The sequence below is a fragment of the Neodiprion virginianus genome, chromosome 1 (assembly GCF_021901495.1).
Source record: "Neodiprion virginianus isolate iyNeoVirg1 chromosome 1, iyNeoVirg1.1, whole genome shotgun sequence".
Lineage (NCBI taxonomy): Eukaryota > Metazoa > Arthropoda > Insecta > Hymenoptera > Diprionidae > Neodiprion > Neodiprion virginianus.
This window is the reverse complement of record NC_060877.1, coordinates 14,671,181-14,692,770: the sequence shown is the minus strand read 5'-3', so window position 1 is coordinate 14,692,770 and position 21,590 is coordinate 14,671,181. Positions and strand designations below refer to the sequence as shown.

Sequence of the window (21,590 nt, the reverse complement as noted above, 5' to 3'; positions counted from 1 at the left end):
ACGCGTATCAAGCAACTGCCCGTGCCAGCACGTGTTGACCCGGCGTTTCTCCGACTTACCGTACTGCGCATGTCAGGTAGCCATTGTTTTCGAGTTCTGCACAGATTTGAAGGTGTGTGTCACACGTAATCACATACGCGTATCCCAATACAAGTAACTCTGCCGTGTAGGCACGATACACACCCAATACAAGTAACTCTGCCGTGTAGGCACGATACACACTCCCCCCGTTGCGAATGAATGAGCAATGTAATGTGTGATCATGGTATTGTACGATTTAATGTGAGATACAGTTTATCAAATTCACAGATATTTGTCAAGAATTAATTGGTAAAGGACACAACATAGTGACGTTTCGTTTGAACAACCCTTGTGCTGTTTTGACAGTGGCGACTCGTGCCACTCCATCATCCCCTGGATGGGTTTCGACCACCACCCCCAATTGCCACTGCATACATGGTTGGTTTTTGTCCATGAGTAGTACTATCTGGTTGGTTGTGAGTTCACCCTGGGAAGAATGCCATTTCTGGCGGATTTGGAGCTCGTGGAGATACTCCAAGTACCAGCGCTTCCAAAAGTCCTGTCTGGCCTTGGTAATGAATTGCCACACGCTGAGTCGGTTATCTGGGACATCAGAAAAATCATCTTCAGGTAGCATGGTGAGAGGACGCCCTATTAAGATATGGGCAGGTGTCAGAGCAATAGGATCGTTAGGATCACTAGATAATGAGCATAGAGGTCGAGAATTAAGTACGGATTCAATTTGTATGGCTAAGGAATTTAATTCCTCAAAGGTAAGAAGTTGTTCTTTCACCACTCGTTTGAAGTGATGCTTAAATGACTTCACAGCCGCCTCCCAAATGCCCCCAAAGTGAGGGGAAAGTGGAGGGTTGAAGTGCCAAGTAATGTTTTTCCTCACAGCATACTCGTTTACTTGGTCATGATGCGATTGGGAGGTGAATAAGGAGTAAAGTTCTCGTAGTTGGTTATTCGCGCCCACAAAATTGGTACCGTTGTCCGAATAAACATGAGACGGGACACCTCCACGTCCAGTGAACCGTCCGAAGGCACCCAGGAACCCGTCGGTGGTCAGATCGCTTACGATTTCGAGATGTACGGCCTTTGTCGCCATGCAAACGAATACACACCCGTATACCTTGATCTTGGTTCGATTTCTGAATTTTCGTTCTTTGATGAATAAGGGTCCGAAACAATCTACACCCGCATGTGAGAATGCGGCTGAATTCGTGACTCGTGCACTGGGCAGGTCTGCCATCTTTCCGTGCAGTAACACGGGACGATGTCGAACACATTCGACACATCGTCGGACAATTCGTCGTACTTGCCCCTTTCCATCTAGCAGCCAGAATCGGTGACGAAGATTTGAGAGTGTGCTCTGGATACCGGAATGGAATGCATTCTTATGAGTCTCACGAATGATTAGATCAGTGACATGATGATGAGAAGGCAACAGAATCGGGTGTTTTTTGGTGAAAGAGATGGGTGCGTGTTTCAGACGTCCGCCAACTCGAAGCAGACCCTGTTGGTCGAGAAATGGATTGAGACATCGAAGTCGTAGGTTTTTCGTCTCGCCAGTTTCCTTGATCTGTTCAATTTCGTCGTGGAATTGTTCATTTTGAATCAGAGTTAGGATTCTCAGTTCAGTCAACGCTCTCTCCTCCACGCTCAAGAGTTTGTGTTTAAATTCACTGGAGTTGCGCATGCGCAGACAATAAGCGAGAGAATTCACGAGAGTGGAGTAAGAAGAAAAACGTTGAAAGATATCCGAGGTGGTGGATGACAAACAGGTGTTTTTCCTAACACCGGGAAGTTCCGATAGGGTCAATTGAATGGGAGTGGGCCACTTATCATGGTTTTGTGTGAGCCATGAAGGGCCCTCGAACCACATTTGATTGGTCACGAACTCAGAGGGTAGTTGACCTCTGGATAAGCAATCAGCCGGATTGTCCTTGGTACGGACATGTCTCCATTCGATTTTGTCCCCAAGAGACTGGATTTCTGTGACGCGATTGGCTTCAAAGACCTTGAGAGACTCGGGCGATCTTTTGAGCCATTGGAGGACAATAGTAGAGTCAGACCAGAAGATAGTTTGCGATATGGGGAAATCAACGGCCGGTAGTGCGTCTCAATACAAGCGTGAGAGTAGCTGTGCACCACACAGTTCTAGCTTCGGAATAGTCATATCCTTGATTGGGGCGACTCTCGTTTTTGAGCACGCCAACCGGACAATCATTTGTCCCTGTTAGTCCGTTGATCTTACATATAGACAAGCACCATAGCCAACCTGGCTTGCGTCACAGAAGCCGTGTAGCTCAATCTCAGTTGGATTAGGAAGTATGAGATTGCGCTCGATAGAAAAGTCCCTGATGGATGGTAGCTGTTCCGCGAATTTGAGCCAGCGAGTGTGCAGTTCTTGTGGCACTGCCTCGTCCCAATGGACCTTAGATTTCCAACACTGTTGGATGATGGTTTTTGCAGCTAGTACCACCGGACCCAGCAGACCAATGGGATCGAAGATTTTCGCGATATCGGAGAGAATTGTTCGTTTAGTTATTTTTCGAGAGGCATCGATTGGACTGACAGTGTAGATGAAGCTATCGGTGAGTGAATTCCACGCAATGCCAAGAGTTTTCGAGATTGGATCGTTATTGATTGCACCATCCAAGTCCAGGGTTCTTTCGTCAAGGTTGTCAAGGGCATGTTGATGATTGGACGCCCATTGTCTAAGCTCGAAACCTCCCTTTCTTACGAGTTGAATGATCTCATCACGCAATTGGAGGATTTCAGTCAGGGATTTGGCTCCAGTTAAGAGATTGTCGACATAAAAGTCTCGTTTCAAGACTTGAGAAGCCTTCGGAAAATTGTGAGCTTCATCGTCAGCAAGTCGATTCAATGTACGTGTCGCTAGAAATGGTGCAGCAGAGACACCGAAGGTAACTCGACGGAGTTCGTAAGTGCTGATAGTGTTGTTATGATAGTAGAGGATTCGTTGGAATTTGTGATGATCAGAGTGAACACAGATTTGGCGATACATCTGCGCAATATCTGAGGTCATAGCATAGACGTAAACACGGAAACGTAGGAGAATAGTGAAGAGGTTGTCTTGGATAGTGGGTCCGGTCAACAAGACGTCGTTCAGGGAGATACCCTTCTCTGATTTGGCAGAAGCGTCAAACACGACGCGCACCTTGGTAGTGGTGCTGGAAGCCTTAATCACTGGATGGTGAGGCATGTAATACCCGGGTTCATGGTCATCTAGGACGTGCACCATGTGACCAAGGTCAATATATTCCTGCATGACCTTGTAGTATTCAGCCTTGAGCTGCGCGTCAGCATTTAGCCTTCTTTGCAAGGACAGAAATCGTCGATAAGCTTGATTCTTCGAGTTTCCAAAATCTACATCTTCAATGCGGAAAGGCAGTTGAACAACGTAACGTCCTTCTGCGTTACGAGTCGTGTATTGTTGGTAATGTTGTTCACATAGGGAATTGTCTAGGGATCTGGAACCCCGTGGGCCCGCGTCTTCAATCGTCCAGAACCTAGTTAATTGACTCGACAAATCTGTCAGTTGACAGGATACAGGTTGCAAGTTATTGTCGTCGTTAATTCCCCCAGCAACGACCCAGCCTAGTTGTGTTTTTTGTATGATTAGGTCGCAATCGTTTCGTGAAAGGTTGATTTGTCCAATGGACAGGAGAGATAGAGTGATTCCCGATCCAATGAGGACGTCTACTGTTTGTGGTATGTGAAATTGAGGATCAGCCAATTTAATGTTTTTAGGTAAGTGAATTTTGTCGCGCGGGAAGGTCTCACTTGGACTTATGTCCGCGATTTGGTTAACTGTTAAGAATGTTATTGGTCTTTTGAATTTATTATCGAGAGATTTACAAGTTACTTGAACAAGGTGTTTAGAGAAAGTTTGCATTCCATTAACTGCTCCGATGGGAAGTGAGCAAGTCTGCATTGGAAGTTTTAATTTCAGTGTTAGATTTTCCGTAATGAAATTGGCTGTTGCCCAAGTGTCAAGTAAAGCACGAGCTTGTATGAATTTACCAGATGAGTCGCGCAGCTGTATGAGCGCGCTCATCATGAGTTGGAATCGCGGTGTTCGTAGGATCGTTGCGAGAGTGTGTGCGGCTAGTCAGGTTGTCGCGCTCTTGTCGGCGGCTGCAGTAGCAGGTGTTTGGATTCTTTGTGTATTGGTACCAGTGTGTTCATTAATTGTGTTTCGTGGATAATGTAACATGGTGTGATGGAATTTGTTACAGGTCTTGCATCTAATAGAGGTACAGGCCCCCTTGTGGTTCCGCATGCAGTTTTGGCAGAGTCGAGCTGATTTGACGAATTTAACTAAGTTGAGCGACGCTTGAATGATTGTTTTTTTTTTTTGTACTTTTTTTCTTATTTGTATTATCGTTGGAAGACAATGTATTAGTTGATTTTATCATTGCCTCGTAAAATAACGTGTTGGCGTACGTATTTCGTACCTCTCTTTGTACCCAAAAATTACCCCTCCCCTCTCCGCGGTACTGAGCTATCGAGTATATGGTCGCGACATAACGCATCGACGATTTCGAGACGTGATGATCACGCCAGGCGCCCAACAAAACTTTACGATCTTGTTTTTAAGTCTCGGATACCTCGCGGATGCCGAATTATTGTGCACACGGTAGGTTCTCGGTCATTTGCTCCGAGTGACCGAGGTGCAGGGAAATCCACGTCACAATATGTACCATATATATGTACTGTGACGTGGACTTTTCCCGCTCCTCGGTCACTCGGAGAAAATGACCGAGAACTTACCGCGTGCACAATAATTGGGCGTCCACGATGTCCCCTGAACCTGCAATAATACCGCGAAATTTGTTGGGCGCCTGGCGTGGTCAACACGCCTCGAAATCGATAATACGATATACCGCGACCATATGCTCGGTAGCTCAGTACCGCGGAGAGGGGAGGGGTAATTTTTGGGTAGAGAGAGATACGCCACACGTACGCCGACAAGTTATTTCACAAAGCAGTAAGAAAATTAAACAATATATTTCAAAATAGCGATAATACAAAAAAAAATTAAAAATAATAACAATACTGCGGAAGCTTGTCCTCGCGATCCCAAACGCTAGCGCTTAGCTTACAAAAAAAAAGAAGAACGAGCAAACAAAATGATCAATCAAGAAAAAAAAAGAAAAAAAAATATGAAGGGATCCCGAAGACCTCTGCGGCCTACGTGCGCTAGTCACTATACTACTCGTGACCGCTAATTTACACACTAAAAGAAGCCAAAAGCAAAATCGGACGCGACGCGCTGATCGCGATCGTCCTCTACAGAACGGCGCTAATCGCCAACTTGATACTAACTGATTATGCCAAAACAAAAAAAAACTAAACTGAAACGAGGCTCGTCGCGGCACCCGCGACCCTCCTCTAGGAACGAATATTTTTACTAGCGCGCACCCGAGCTTCACTTTCTCTGCGACGGCGGGACGCGGTCGCGAATTCGAATGCTCCCCGTGAGACTGCTCGCGACCTACACGAGAACGGAGGGTGTACCGGATGAAGTAAAATGACCCCGTGTAACGGATTTCAGTTACACTCAAACTCGAGGCAATAATGTCTCGACTCAACGCGTGACTCGACTCGATCTCCTGGATACCCCGAAATTAACGCTACTCCCTTACGCGCAACTCAGGCTACGGTCACCAAGCAAATGTATCGGCTAAAGAATCTCGAGTACAGTCGCTAACGCCAATCCTCACTGGCTATCCGTCCTCGACAAGCCTTTACTAATAATCTCTCGAGATTCTCTCGCAAGAAGGTTAACAGCGCTTACCGCTCCACATCCACGAGACAAACGAGCCAACTCCCTCGTGGTTTCTTCTGGCCATTTTCCTCGCAATAACTCAAAACCCAAAACAACAAAAAAACGCACAATCGCTACGTTCACTAATTCTCGTGAACCGCCACAACTAGAGTGATCTCGGATGGTCGCAACGCCGATCTCGTCACGCTAATCCTCCGTGACGTCATCACCCTAAGAATGCGCAACAATCGATCTGTCATCGATTTTGGGGATTGCGCAACTTGCCGCGCACCTGTCGTCGCGACGCGGCGCAGAACTTAAGGCTAGATCGCGATGTCGTCACCCGCGCAGCTCTACGGGGTCCTGGGGTTGGGCGGGGTGGTGCTCCCTCGTCGCTCGCTGGTCTCTTGCGGTTGCCTCGGTTGGGCGTAGGCGGGGAGAGCGGGGAGGCTGCGGCGCGCCGGCCGCCAGCGGGAATCGCGTCCGCCTTGGATTCCCGCGCTGCAGGGATCTGCGTTGCCTCTCCCTCCGCAGCCTCGGTGTCCTTCCCGCGAGATCTCCGTGGTTTCGCCTTACCTCGAAAGATGTTCGGCGTCGGAGTTGGTCGCTGGAGGGTAGCCGGTGCACTCAAAAAAAAATAAAAAAAAATAAAAGCCTGAAATATCTTGGTCGCAATGCGCTATTTCGTCCCTGTCGAAACTCGGGTGCGTGACTCCAGTTCTGGCGCTCTCTAGGATTATTTCGCGACTCGATTTTCTAAACCCTGATTCTGGGATCTCGCCCAAGGTTCAGGGAGTCTCTTGCAACGGGCAGGCCTAACCGAACTGCCACGTTACAATACATATTAGAAATTCGTCACGAAGAGGCACATTTGAAACTTGTATATGTGGCTTGTTGACGTGTTGTAACATTTATCTTCAGTCTAACAAATACAAAATTGATATCAACTATTATTGATCCAACATTTATCTATATCACACGAATTTGATGAAGAATCACACGTCGTTAAAACCAAAAGGACACATTCCTATTTTATAAAATGAATAAATGAGAAGGGTGTAAATGTATGAATAAAATCGTCAATGTTAATAATTAAAAATCACTCATCCATCCATCCATCCAGTCATACAGTTTAAAATACGATCAACACAGTTTGAAATACGCCTTTTGATACGCCAAACATGTTCACTCCACAACACTTTGCTTCTCGTCGTTTCCAGATTCGTCCATAGTCAATATGTATTGATGCTGCTTCCATGAACCATCGTTGATTTGTTATTGCTTCTATTTGTTCCACTAGGCCTTGGCTCGGTTCATTTGTTGAAGTCAGTTTTATAATTTTCGAACCTCGGAGATGTTGTTCTCCTTTTTTGTTATAGGTATGGCACAATTGATACGAAACAGAAATGCAGACTACAAGGTATAATGTGGTGCTGTTGGCGTCTTCTCGTAGACTCTGTGTGATTCCGTGTTCCTCCCAAGCTGCGGAACCTTTTTTTGTTCTGGCCCGTGGTCAAGGATTATCCAGAACAACAGTCCAGTTAAACTCTCGTGTATATTTTCATAGGCTTGTCATGTCACAATGTGCACATTAAAAACTTCAGTATGCGGTTGTTCATGTGTGTATCTCAGTACACCATATTATTTGAACCAATTAGGCCAGACCCAGCCGACCGTTTGAACGATATGAAAGACTCATATTAATTATTAGCGAGAAAAATTTGCTATATATACATATATACACATACACACTCAACACCGTGTATCTCGATAATGCACAGTTTGAATTCAATTAGGTATGCAAATCGACAAAATTGGGGAATTCTGTCCAGAAGAAACATTTAGTGACTGAAATAAAATGACGAGGTAGCAATATGACAAGTTTTTAATTTGCATGCGTTTGTTTTGCACGAATCGTTATGCGAGTACGGCAATTTTTCCATTTGTAATGGAATACTCTCCGTTATAAATTACTTTTTTTGCATTTGTAATTTGTAATGGATCATTTATGCATTACACATTACTTTTTTTAATTTTTAATGGAACACTCATCCATTACACATTACTTTTGTAATTTGTAATGGAGAACTTATCCAATACACATTCTTCAAAGTAATGAGTATTGCATTACTTTTACATTACTATTTTTACAACTCTGCATATAATAACAGGTCTATCTATCTATTTGTGTGCCGATCGTTAATCAAACGATAGCAAATATTGGTAGAATAAGCCCCTCTCCTTATTTCTAAAATTTCTACGATTCCTTATTTTTTCATAATCGGTGTCGTTATTTTTTTTTTCAACATGTTGACGTGAAAATTTTTTTGCATCATCGTAACAACGATTTATACGTTAAAATTTTATTCACTTTGCCGATTTCCTACTATTGATGCATAAATAAATAAAGGCATCAACATTTTACTTGATGAAAATAAACAAAAAGGTATTTTTATTAAGAATAATTTACGTACTCTCCACGTTTTTTTCATTTGTTATTTTGAATTTGGCGGTCGATCATAAAAAGCGAATGATAGTCCCGTCATAGTGACACATGCCGCCAAGAGGTGGCGCCACAAAAGCAAAGAAAAAGATATTGTGTCGTGCTGGATTATTGGGACACTATAATTTTCAAAGTTATACGGAGCGGGAAAACAGTGTACGTGTAATGTCTTGTGACAAATCTTATCGATTACTGTATTTTATTTTTGTACGAAGTTAAAGGCAATTGAATCATGGCATCAACACGTACTCTCTGTCAGGATATTTGTTTGATCGGCAACGTCGATGCGCAAATTTACGGCAATAAGCTACCGTCTCGATTACAAGTTCTTAAAGATTTGTTCTTCAATCTGCGAGAATTAAAATTAACTTTAAGTGAAAGTTCAACATTGACGGTAAACGAAGCAACGATTTTTTGACCAAAAGCTCGTTTGCCAACAGGAAAGTTGGATCGGTGTGTACAAAAATTGGAAAACTTATACGAAGACTGGCGAAAGATACAAAAAAATCATGGACAGAGTTTTAACGAAAAACGAGAAATAGATTTCACCTCACAGTTCAATAACCTGTTCGATATTGCCCACGGAAATGTGCTCGAAATGATTGATGAGAGAGGAAAAGATTTTTTAAAAAATCAGAGAAAAGATAGGCGAATCGGATTCATTGGAGAAATCGAGACCATCTATGATACAAAAGGAAAAGCTAAATTGCAGAGACAGGTAATTAAAGCACGAAGATTAAAAAGAAGCATCGCTGAAAAAGAATTATTGAGTAAGTTTTCTCAAAATTATTAGTGACAGTTTCATATCTCGTTCGAATAATAATAGTGTAAAGAATTACCATCCGCTCATTTTTCATTTTATTTTCAAGATCGATTTGCGGAATTAGAGACAAGCTCGGAAAGCGTTTCTCTTCAAAGTCTCAGCGAAACAAGCGTTGGAACTTATTCAAACATTTCCATAGAGGATACAGATGACTCTTCTTCTATCGAGGTTGAGGATGATGCTGGGCCATCCATCCCCAAAAAACCGCGTGGAATGATCCGTTTCATTGACGAAAAATTAGTTGCGGCATTGGACAAATGTAAATTGAGCGACAGAGATTCTGTACATCTGATTGCTGCTATAGCTCGATCATTAGGTCATGATTTGGATTCTTCAATAATCAATAGAACATCGATTCAGCGTTATACGCAAAAATTCCGGGAAAAAAAAGAAAAAAATATTAGGACATTATTTAAAAATGTCGACGTAAATTCAGTCGTTCTACATTTGGGTAGAAAAATGCTTCCTAATTCGTTGAAGCGTGACGTATTGGATAGGCTACCCATTGTCATCACCAATGGCGATGTTGACCAACTGTTAGGAATACCCGAGCTAGTTAATGGAACGGGAGTAGCTCAAGCAAAAGCCATTTATGAAGTTCTTGGGGATTGGGGGCTTTGCGATGCAGTAAAGGCCTTCTGATGTGATACGATGGCGGCCAATCTTGGTGGGGTAAAGGGCGCAGCAGTTCTTTTAGAGCAAATGTTGGAACGAGATCATTTATTGTTACCTTGCCGACACCAAATTTTTGAAATAATTCTTAGAAGTGTCTTCGAGGGAAAAATTCCCGGAACTTCTGGTCCGAGTGTTCTCATATTCAAGAGGTTCCAAGAAACTTGGCCTCAGCTGGATAAGAGTAAATATGAGAGCGGAATAGAGAGTGGAAATGTACAGAAAGTATTGATTGACAATGTTGAAAGTATTAATTATTTCGTTGAAGATACTTTGACAAATATGCAACCAAGAGACGATTATAAGGAACTTCTAGAATTGACGCAAATATTCCTCAGTGTTATTCCATCTCGCGGTGTTAGATTCAGATTTCCAGGCCCATATCATCATGCACGATGGATGTCCAAAGCGAGATATTGTATAAAAATCTATTTATTTCGCGAGGTATTCAAACTGACAAAAAAAGAAGAGAAGGCACTTTGGGATGTATGTATTTTCATCATGATAATCTATGTGAGGGCTTGGTTCACGGCTCCACTTACACCTCAGGCTCCTAACCACGATTTGCAATTTTTGAAAAAGCTTCATAATTATAAATCAGTTGACGCTGATGTATCTCGGGTAACATTGCTCAAGTTACAAAATCATTTATGGTACCTTAGTCCAGAATCAGCTGCGATTGCATTTTTCGATGAAAAATTATCATCAGATGTGAAGCACGAAATGTTGTTTGAAATAAATTCGAGTGAAGGAAGATCATATGAGAACAGCTCGACACGATTCCAAATTAATCCGAAAAACATCGATCACTTATTAGACAAAGAGATGGACTACTTTGTAACTTCGCAATCCCTGAATTTTTTTCGATAGATTCAATATCAATTGAGGATTTTTAACAATAGATCCGTCCTTGTGGTTTCAGGATAAACATTTTACAGAGGGTTTAAAAATAGTAAAGAATTTAAAAGATGCCAACGATGTAGCAGAGAGGGCAGTTTGTTTAATCGAAAGTGATAATAATATTTTGACAAAAAACGAAACTCAAAAGCAATACATACTGCAGATTATAAGCGAGTACCGAAAAAAATTCCCCGATGCAAAAAAAGAGACGGTTATGCGAAACTTTTAGTCGGATCGATATAAGTAAAATTCTTGTAATATGCAATCTTTTGAGATATTTCTGTGTTTTAAATAAATAAATTCGTACTGAACGAACTGGTATCGATATCTTATGTGTACATTTTTTTGAATATTACGTTTTGATTGATTATGTCCGATTTTGATGTGATTAAAAACGTTCAACAGCAGCTAAATCGACTTATTGTTTCAAAATAATAGGATGGTAGAACTGAACTCTCATCAAATCTAGTATGGAGGACCTTATTATTTCATCTGTATATTGAATACCAATATACAATAGTCTCAGAACGTTAAAAAAAATTGACTAATAAACTAGATTTGAAAATTCAAAATTTCTCCAAACATGAAAAAAAATTGATAATTAAATTCAAGTTAATGCTTACAGCCACGTCTTCCTCTTCACGGGCATAGCTGGGACTTCGCGTATATTTTCTTTCATCATTCGGATCCGTTTTAGAGGGCGGCGCGATCAATTTTTTTTTTTTTTACCCACTAGGGGCTTCGCTGCTGCGCGCTTCGCGCGCCAACTCCACCTCGGCGTTGCGCGCCTCACTATTTCCTTATGCATTGTCTATTAGACAGGTGAATTCATTTATGCTGATTTGATGACAGGTCTGCAACTGTTGATCGGTTGTTTCCGATCAACCGGACATTGCTATTGGCTCCCTATGCAGGTCTGATTAGATTGTTTTCGTAAACGAATCCACTCACATGTACAAAACCCCCGATGCCATGCATCCCCAATTGCATTTGGCGACTTATTTTGCTATAGTTATTATTTTCCCCATAGTAGAAGAAATTCATAGCTTTGCTATAAATAGAATTTCTATGGCTTCAGACAAATTAAAAACTCGGTATGATATTCGAGCCAGGGATATAAAATTTAATCCCGGAGATTCTGTCTGACTCTTTCAACCTCGAAGACAGAAAGGACGATGTCCGAAACTACAAAGAAACTGGGAAGGCCGTTACTTAGTGGTTAACCGGATCAAGGATTTACAGGATCCGAGAAAATCTACTTCTTCTCTGATATAACTCTCCTCGAGTTCTGTTTCATGACTTTTGCTGACATGTTTGCCAGTATGATATATTTGAAATGATACTCAGTCTCACCTCTGCGTGTCGATCTTGAGTGCCGTATACACAATACGCCGGCGCGCGAAAAAGCAATTCCGGTCGGGAATCATCTTGATAATTCTCGTTTGCATGTTTTTTTTGCGTGTCAGAAACAAATACCTATAAAGATATTTGTGAAAGACTGTCATAAACAGCTGATGACAGCTGTCAGAGGAAGTTTTTTTTGCTAGATGCTTTTTGTTTTGTTTTCGGCATCTCACTACACTGTCAACTTCATGCGTATACTATTGTTATCATAACATTTGTTATACTATTGTTATTATCATCTTTTCCATCGGTTGCTACTTCTTTTTCATTTGTTCAGAACTTTTTTATTAGATAGAAAGATTACAGACTATTGCTAGCGTACTTCATATATTCGAGCAGTTCTTTTTTTGTGTGTTCCAAGGAATTGTGTTTACGTGAGAAAATACTGCAACCTAATTTATACATCTATGTATATACAAGAAAAAAAATATCAGTTATTCGAACGAACATTAAAAAATTTTTTGTAAAGCTAAAAATTTTGGAGATAATAAAAAAAATTACCGACGAATTCAAATTTACTTTTGTTTTCCTCACCTTTCAAATATAAGATTATTTATAGGCCTCCCAACATCAACATTAAATTTAAAAACTAGTTATTTCGGTACGTATTGAAAAATATTGATTTTAACGAACATTTTTGAATTCGTGAGAAAAAACTGCGTGAAATTAGAAAAAAAAATTTATTTACGACAATTTATAAGGGAGATATGGAAATAGTTAACTAAGCTGCGTGAGAGGAGCCGCGGGGCAAAACGCAGGCCCCCACCACGCCACCCGGCGGCACCGACGTCGCCATCCGTATATTCCGCGCGCGAGCGACCGAATGCAATCATGATCTGCCATGAGAATAATGCTCAAAACGGTTTCTATAATATCAAATATTACTTCTAACACTATTACAAATGCCCGCGAACTTGAATTTCGAGAAAATGTTGATTTAAACAGTAACAAATTAAACAAACGTAAAAATGATTGTATCCTCGGCTTGTAATAAAGATATTGAGACTTTTTTTTTAAATTACGCGTCTCGCTAAGACCTATGAGAATCTTGAAGAACATTTTGAATAACTTAAATATTTAAGGCTTAACTTCTATTTGTTTATAAGCTAAAATTTTATATCCTCGAAAAACATGGATTTTTTTTAAAAAACCTATTCTTTTCAGTTAAATCCTGAATGTGCATGCTGAAAAGAATCACCCTGATTTTTTTGGACCTTCTCGGTCTTGTGGAACAAGTGTTATATCGACACGCCGGATTTACGAAAATCGGTCATTATCGCTAAACTATATAACATGGCTGGATAAAACTTGACAATATCTCTTCAGGACAGTTTCTTTTAGGTGGTGGATGAGTTTCAGAACAGTACTTTATAAATAAACCACGTAAATACAATAAGAAATTTTTCGAAAAATTGTTGTTTAACAGTGATTTACCGCCAAACTAATAATTCTACGTGATTTTTGCATAGGACTTATTTTGTAGATTTTCTTATGGCGCACATTTTTTGTAGGAAACATTCTTCGATAAATCTCATTCCAGAGATAATAATATCAAAATAGTGACATTTGTTTATTTAAATAATTTTTTCGGCCAAAAGTCGTCATTTTGCGATCCCACAAATTTCACACTATATTCTTTGAGGTCCAAACTATTTAAAAAAAAATTTACGATTTGGCACGGCTGTTGCATAGAAGTCGTCCAAATTCATGTACATTCCGACTGGACTAATAGGAATCTGATGTCACCGCAAAATATAACTGCCATGCGCTGGATGCAAAAAATAAGAACATAAATGATACATATCGGAGTTGCAAGGATGTGAATCTCATCCACATCTGTGATATCATTGATACGTATCTCTGTTCTGTGTCTGTTATATAGCTACCATAATGTTTTGTGGCGGACATACTAGACTAAATGTACGGTACATATAGAGCACATGTAATGTAGCTGTAATGTCGGAAGGAACAAGGTTCAAGTATTTGTTACGTTACTGGGATATGAATGTGCTGCCTGGGATATATATGCATCAATTAAGAGCTTTTCAAATGAGCTTGCAGAAATATTGGGCGATCAGATATACCTACCTACAGTTTATCCATGAGTATGATGCACGTCATATTTAATCGTATAATATTATAATTAATGCTTTCTTGTCCAAATCAGATGCATTCATTGTTTTGTGTTATTTGTGTGCATTGTTTAACACACAAAATACGTAACATATTTAAAAAGATATTATGTCACCTGTATGTCTCCTGTGCTATATTACTTCGTTCCTGGGATGTGCCTTCAATATTAGGTATCGTTTATAGACGTTATGTTACGTGAAGAATACATCACTCATTTCAAAATAGATATGTGTACGCTATGTTTATTACTTTGTTCTCTGGCGGTGCTTGCATACGTGAAGATTTGGGGTCTACCCACGGTCTTACATACAGGTCTGGTAACTCCGGCACTTTTGAGTGGTAGGGGGTGTCACCGTTAGTGAGGCACACGGTCTTGTTTCCTATCTATCCGCTAGGGGCGCCATTGGCCCGGGGTATGATAGATACAGATATATACCGCTAAGATAACCTGCTCATCGAAGTTTTTGACAGTCCATAACTCAGTGTAAAGTGTGTGTCAAACTGTCTCAAAAGTTGTGAGACCTCGCTTGATGTTTATGGATTTTATTGAGTTAAACATTTGAGGGTTCCGTTAAAATAAAACAATTATCACACCCGCCATGGAATGCTAGTAAACTTCTCAATCATTTTTTATTCGCATCTTTCTTCATTTTTGAGTGTTATCCAGGATTGTTGATTCCGAAAAATCAGCTGTTCGGATCTGATTTATGATTGGCTCACCCCGAGGGGGCAGCGCTGCAGACGGCGAAGACGACAACCACGGTTTTACCTCATTATCTGAGTCATTCCCCACCCTACTAGTTTCCGGACCTGTATGTAATACCGTGGGTATACCATATACATTATTATATCATATCACTCTAATACCTGCAAGTGCTCTTACGCATATGTATTAGTTACATATTGGTTTGCTGAAAAGATGGAGCCGTTAAATCTTACATGACATATCTCGAGAGCGTCTAGATCGCAGAATGATCTCCGATCGATTTCGATGCTATAATTTAAGTCTATGATCAGATCTGGCAGTTTTGGATACAAAAGAGTGGTTTTTACGAAACAAGGGTGGAGCCGTCAAATCGCACCTTATGTATCAGAAAAGCCTATAAGTCAGAGAGTCATCCTGAGCTACTTACCAATAAATTTCACACTTTCCGAGACAAACAATCGAAACATCCTTCATCAGGGGTGTTTTTTGGGACAAGTGGTGGAGCGAGAGCCTTTGAATAGCCGTTAATTCCTACACAATCGGAAAAATTTTTTACACGTTTTTTTTTGGTGGCGCAAGTTGTGGAGCCGCAAAATCGACGATGAGCACTTAAATAGCCTTTAAAGAACCTTTAAGGACGTTGCCTACCGAGCTCGCGCGGCAAGTTTGGCTTCCCGCGCGATTCAAGCCAGGCGGCCAAGGGGAAAAGTAGGCAGGACTTAAGTCTGTGCCCCTCGCGTGCTATGGCCCCCCACTTTGCGCTCCGTTAGGACCAGGCCGCTTGCACTTGAACGTTCTGAAGTTCTGACGTGCGAGGAATATAACTGGAAGCCCGTATGAGTTTCGCGTTGTTAATGAGATTAGGATATGTTGATCCAAGGAGAGGTTGGCACGTATCCATATTATTTCAAATATTTATTGCTTATGCAAATAATAATAAGTTACAGAAATCATTGAATAATCTTCGAGTTTTCAAGAGATCTATCGCATAACTCGTTACAGTAAAGTGAAAAATATTACAAGAGAAATTACCCGAAACAGCAGTTAGCTAATTCATGACTAAATACTAGGGATGGGCGATCTCAAGCAAAATATCGATTCTGAGAATCGATTCGAATTGATTTTGGAAAAATTGATTCATCCAAAAAATCGGATACAAAAGACTGATCTTCAGAAGATCCATCGTTATTTTTACTTTTTAGTTTAAATGGAAACCGGTGTCTATATTGGAGATTAAAAATCGTGTCACACAAATGTAGTACTTATTCAACAGTTTTGATATTTAACAATAGTTTGCTTTGGGTCATATTTGTTTATCACAGCAGTAGTTCTTATACACATATTACACAAACCCAGCCGACTAGGTGGGAAGCTTTTTTTATTAGTTGTGATATTAGATTTACTAAGCGCTAGAAATTGGTCGATTCTTTTGTATTCTCAAACCTATATTATTCATAAGATACAGAATGCCAAAATAGACTTTCAAAACTTTTTTTAATTAAAGATTTAAGAACCTAATCCGATCCTTGCAAACTTGGAATCGATTCTAGAAAAAATCGATTAGTAAAGTATCAATACAAAAGATCTATTTTCTCGACCCAAAAGTTCGATTCTTGAGTTGATCGATCTAGAATCGCGCATACCTACTAAATACATTGTTATCAATGACCCAGGTCTCACCACGTGGGAGTTGCTGCGACGAAGAGACCCACTCTATCCCGTCCCGACCTCTCAACCATGCCAGGAAAAATTACAAGTGTTACATACATCGATAGATATTCAAAAGAAAATTAGTAAATCAAAAAAATTGACTTATACATGCAGGAGTATATTAGAAATTGATAGATAAGGCGTATTTAAAAATCAGCAAACTCTACGGTACAAAACATAATCAAAAGTAATGGCGCGTCAATAAATAAAATATATACATTCGATCGCGTTGAATACCATACTTTTCGCTTTCAGTTATGACGCTTCATTGGTATAACAAATAATTATTATAGAAATAGAACGAATCTTCAAAATAAACTGTTTCAATGAATATTATGGAATGAAAAATGCAAACATTCAGCAAGCGAATATGAAAGATCATTATTCAGAAATTCATTAATTTCTGAACTTGAAAACATAATGTGAAAGCACGTTGTATCCGTGCAAACTTTCGAATGGGCTGTAACTGAAAAATGAAAATTTAACAAGCAGGATATACATGCGAGGGTTGATTTGTAATACAAAAAATAAAAAAATGGCCTGCACACAAAGAAAACAATCCTTGAATCAAGAATTAAAATATTCTTGAATCAAGTGCTGAGTATTCTTCATTCAAGAATATGTGATATTTTTATTAAAAAAATAGCATACTCTTGATCTAAGAAATAAAATATTCTTGAATCAAGAATAGTTTTCTGTGTGTGACATTATTGTGAAATGGTTATGTATAAATGAAAGGAAAAATATACAAATATGTAAAAACTTCTGTATAGTTACTCGTTAGTACTGTCGGTTGTCATTTTCTTTTTCTTACGGATGGAAACATCAGTCGTTGAGTTTTTTGATTTGACCGCAGAATTTCTAGCTTCAATTATTTGGGGAGGGTCGCCAATCGGAAGTTTTCAAGCACGTCTGGAGTCTACTATTGCTGGCAAAAGGCAGAAATGAAAAACGTCCGCTAATTTATTTTCCATTTTTAATTTCCAAAAATTGTCGTCGCGAATAATTTTGTCAAAGATCAGTCCTTTCGGCGTCCAAACTACGAAATAGCACCACTTCCTTTTCGTAATTTGGAGAAGACCCGAACATAACTGATGAAGCTGAATCAGTGCTGGAGTCAAGTCTCAGGTCTCATCGAGCTGAATAATTGGCTCATTTCGAAACGTGAATGTAGCGTACCGAACGTGGCTGGCACTGAAACTTCAAGCTGCAACAATGTCTTCGATAGTACGTCATGTTTTCAATTCATTAGTGTATTGTGCATTGACCTTGGCCAGTAGAAGTCAAATATCACAATCAAATAGTCAGTTAGGTAGATCAGTGTGCGGTAAAAATCATTGGTAAGTTTGTAATCGTGAGTGGACGAAAGATGGAAAACGATTTTCCGAAGAATAGGTTTACAAAACACACATTGAGAAAGGGACGGTAAATAATAATTCGAAGAAATTGTTAGAAAAATATGGTGTTCTGAATTAATAAAACGTGCATGGTAGTTAGTTCGTCTGAAAATGAAAACAATCAAGTCTATGTAAGCAAACTTGATGCCATTCTATTTACCTCAACCTCTCCCGCTGATAAGCCGCTAAATTTTTCCAGCCCTGGCCCTTTTTCTTACTTTTCCGTAACACTTTCCTTATCTTAGTCATAGCGAATGACTGATGAACACTTATCAAAGAGTTTTAGATACTTTACTAATATTTAATCACGAAGAATACACCGAATAACGCTCGCGTCTCGCGGTTTGAATTACGGGTTTGCACGCGTTAAATGCAGACTGCTGCTACGGCCGTTAGTTCGTACGACTGGCGGCTTAAGCCAGAGATGGCGCTAGCAAGCAATCGCTTTTCGCGGCGAAAATCCGCTGTTTCATGCTTCAGCTCATGCAAGTTTCCTCGCAAATCTTGAGTTCGATTTTATTGCTCTTAGTCCTAAATCAAAGGTGAAGGATCTATCTGTATCGTGTATTTCGTAAAATTGTGAAAAAAAATTCGTTCTTGTTTTATTACAACGGGAACTTTGCTGACTTTCAGTGCTGTTTTTTACGGCTTCGAAAAAAAATTTGAAATTCGGAAAAATACACGACACAGATTGCTCCTTTGCCTTCAAAATGCTTTTAATAGAAGTTCGATATCTTTATAAATGACGGAGAAAACTTGCATCGCGTGAACGTCTGCAAGCAGCAGTTCCGCCAGGAGTAGGCAACGTCCTTAACAACAAAATTGGTGTTACTGTGAAATTCCGTTGTGGCGGTCCTAGCTTTATAGACATTGCATTGTCGTACATCCTTTTCTCTACGTGGCAGCTGTGACTTCTGTTGCGGGGTACGAGGTGCAGATCTCAACTGGCGTCAAACTGGCTTTTCATGATTTTTTATAAAAACATCATATAGCGCGTACCCGTAGGCTATTTTTGATTGGAACAATGATCCCAATACTTGCTTAAAAATACTGACTTTACGGCCATGCTACATGAAGTACTATTCAAGTTTCGTCGAACAATAATAAATTCATGTTTGAGACACTATTTCACGAATTGTATTGTAAAACCAATAATATCCTTGATTCCAGGGGGAGATTCTGAAGTTTCTATACTGACGGTTGTCAACGTAGACCAATGTGTGCTGAAAAATGCGGAGGCCCATAGAACGTCAAGGTTTGAATTATCAAGACGTAAGAATGATACTGCCAGATTGATCATTCGCAGAGGAGAACCGTTCTACATCAAACTTATTCTGTCACGCGCATACAATCCGAATACCGATGCAATTTCATTGGTATTCACTCTGGATGGCGTTGAAAAACCACAATACGGACATGGAACCCTAGTCGCAGCACCAGTTCTGAAAACTGAAAGTGACAGTGAAGGCCCATGGCATGCAGTTGAAGATTATTTTGACGGTAACACGTTGAAATTGAAAGTGAGTGTTCTATTTATTCGAAACCAGATTATACAATATCTAGTTTGTGGCATGCTTCAGGACTGAAATGAAATTGTTAAATTTCCATATCGTTCCACATGGTGCAGTCATTCTGTGAATGCATTTTTGCCAAGATAATTATTACTGTTGCAAGGAGTTTACTGGATGCTTAAGTTAACATCACCCATAGCAGGCTAGGTCTATTTTTGATTGCGAACACTCCAGAATAGCTCTGCTTTTCTTTTACCAAGTGAAATCATTTTGGCGATGCTTCAATACTTTAACCGTCTGAGCAAACGGCAAACTTCTTGTTCGCATGCCTTACCTAGGTCTTCAGTACGTAGTCTAATATGGTGTGACGCTGCACCTAGAGTGCAAGTCACAACAAACCCCAAACCCGCGGGGAAGAGCCGAACGGGTGAGCCCTGTCCCGTCGGGAAAGACCCGAACATCACCGAAGCCCCCCGACGCTCGGCAGAGCCGAGCGCGAGATTCAGTACGAGCACGGCAGTAGCAGCAGCCACACCGGCGTAGAGCACCCAAGAGCGAAAGAGAGAGAGAGAGAGAGAAAGAAAGAGAAAAAGTCACAGACACGCACACCGATACACCCAGCTACCCTCCACCACACCTCGAGACACACCCACACACACGCCGACGACACCAGGTTAGCCTGCACTCTACAGCCGATCTGCTCCTCCCCTCGCAATACCAACCCTTTCTACCTTACACTCCCCATCACACGACATCCCCCGTCCCCTGGCAATATCAACCCTCACCACCTCACATTCCCCGGCACCTCACACTCCCCCCCCCCGCGCGCGTAGCTGTAAGTTAGTATTAAGGAACGCTAAGGGCTGAGGCGTGATCAGCCACCGCTCGAGTCTACAACCCCTTTGTATCTAGTATTTTAAGTCAACCCCCGGTGCAAAAATACACTCACTAAGTTTTACCGATTACATCCGCCCCGTCTCTAATTGTCGTCCCCACCCATATTATTCGTGCGGACTCAAAACCCGTCACAATGGTTATAACCTATATCTATAAGAGTACAGTTAGTCCGGGAGGTAGCGTTGCATTTTAGGTAGTGTTTTTACGCCGATCGATTACCATCTTTTTCAATAGATCTCGAATCACTAATAAGTGAACCCACCGTCAGCTGACGCGCCCGCGGTGGGTGTGGGTGTGGGAGATCGCGAAAATAGTGAAAAAAAAATCAAGCAATAGCACGCCGGCTGAAACTGTTTTCAGAAATAGTTGACATTATGCTGAGCTGAAGAAAAATAGTCAGCTGCATCGTGGAGGGGGGGACTATACGTCAGCTGCTCGCATGAACTTGTAAAAAAACGCATAAAATAAAGTTATAGTACGCCGGATGAAATTTAACTGGGTGATTGTTTAAATAATTACAAGTAGAAAAACAATAATCAGCTGCGTGTTTAGCGGTGGTTTAGCTGACGCAGTAAAATTTAAAAATATTGGAGCATTGCTACTACGCTGTTTCCTTATAACACATATTTAGAGATAGTTTCTGGAGCCGGTTGAGTCCATAACACAATCTTCGGGCTATCTGAACCTTTCCTCCTAAAATTTCGCACATTTGCGCGTACGTGTCTCTCTGTTGAATCGAGTAGATAATACCACACAGGACGAAGAGTACGATCTAATCCAGGAGAGTCCCGATGACGATTCATGGGATAATGAATACGACATCGATACAACAGACATCGACTAATTTCTATCAAGTTTCCAATTTCAATACTTATATCTCGTCGTTTTTAAATTATTTTTATTTTAGTTAATATTATTTCCATTTCACACGCTATTTTATTTCATATGACGCATTTCGTTCATGTATAACAATAAAAAAGGGAAAAACAAAATTTTTTCGTACGATATTGGTGTACACATATAATTTCCAAAATTATCATTGAATCGTCACTATGCCGGTTGAAATTTCACAATACGATAGGGGAATAGGTAATAATATTACGATTGCGGAAA

General features: G+C 40.6%; 1 protein-coding gene across 2 annotated transcripts in view; it reads left to right on the top strand.

Moving 5' to 3' along the window:
• Nucleotides 1-21,590, top strand: part of LOC124299423 (annulin) — a 424,310-nt gene that overhangs the window by 42,740 nt on the left and 359,980 nt on the right. The window contains exon 2 of one of the 2 annotated variants that reach the window (XM_046752645.1): nucleotides 19,240-19,589. In XM_046752645.1, coding sequence (XP_046608601.1) covers nucleotides 19,240-19,589 — 350 coding nt within the window. Of the gene's footprint in view, nucleotides 1-19,239; nucleotides 19,590-21,590 lie in introns of those variants that run through there. The other variant, XM_046752736.1, reaches the window with a different exon arrangement.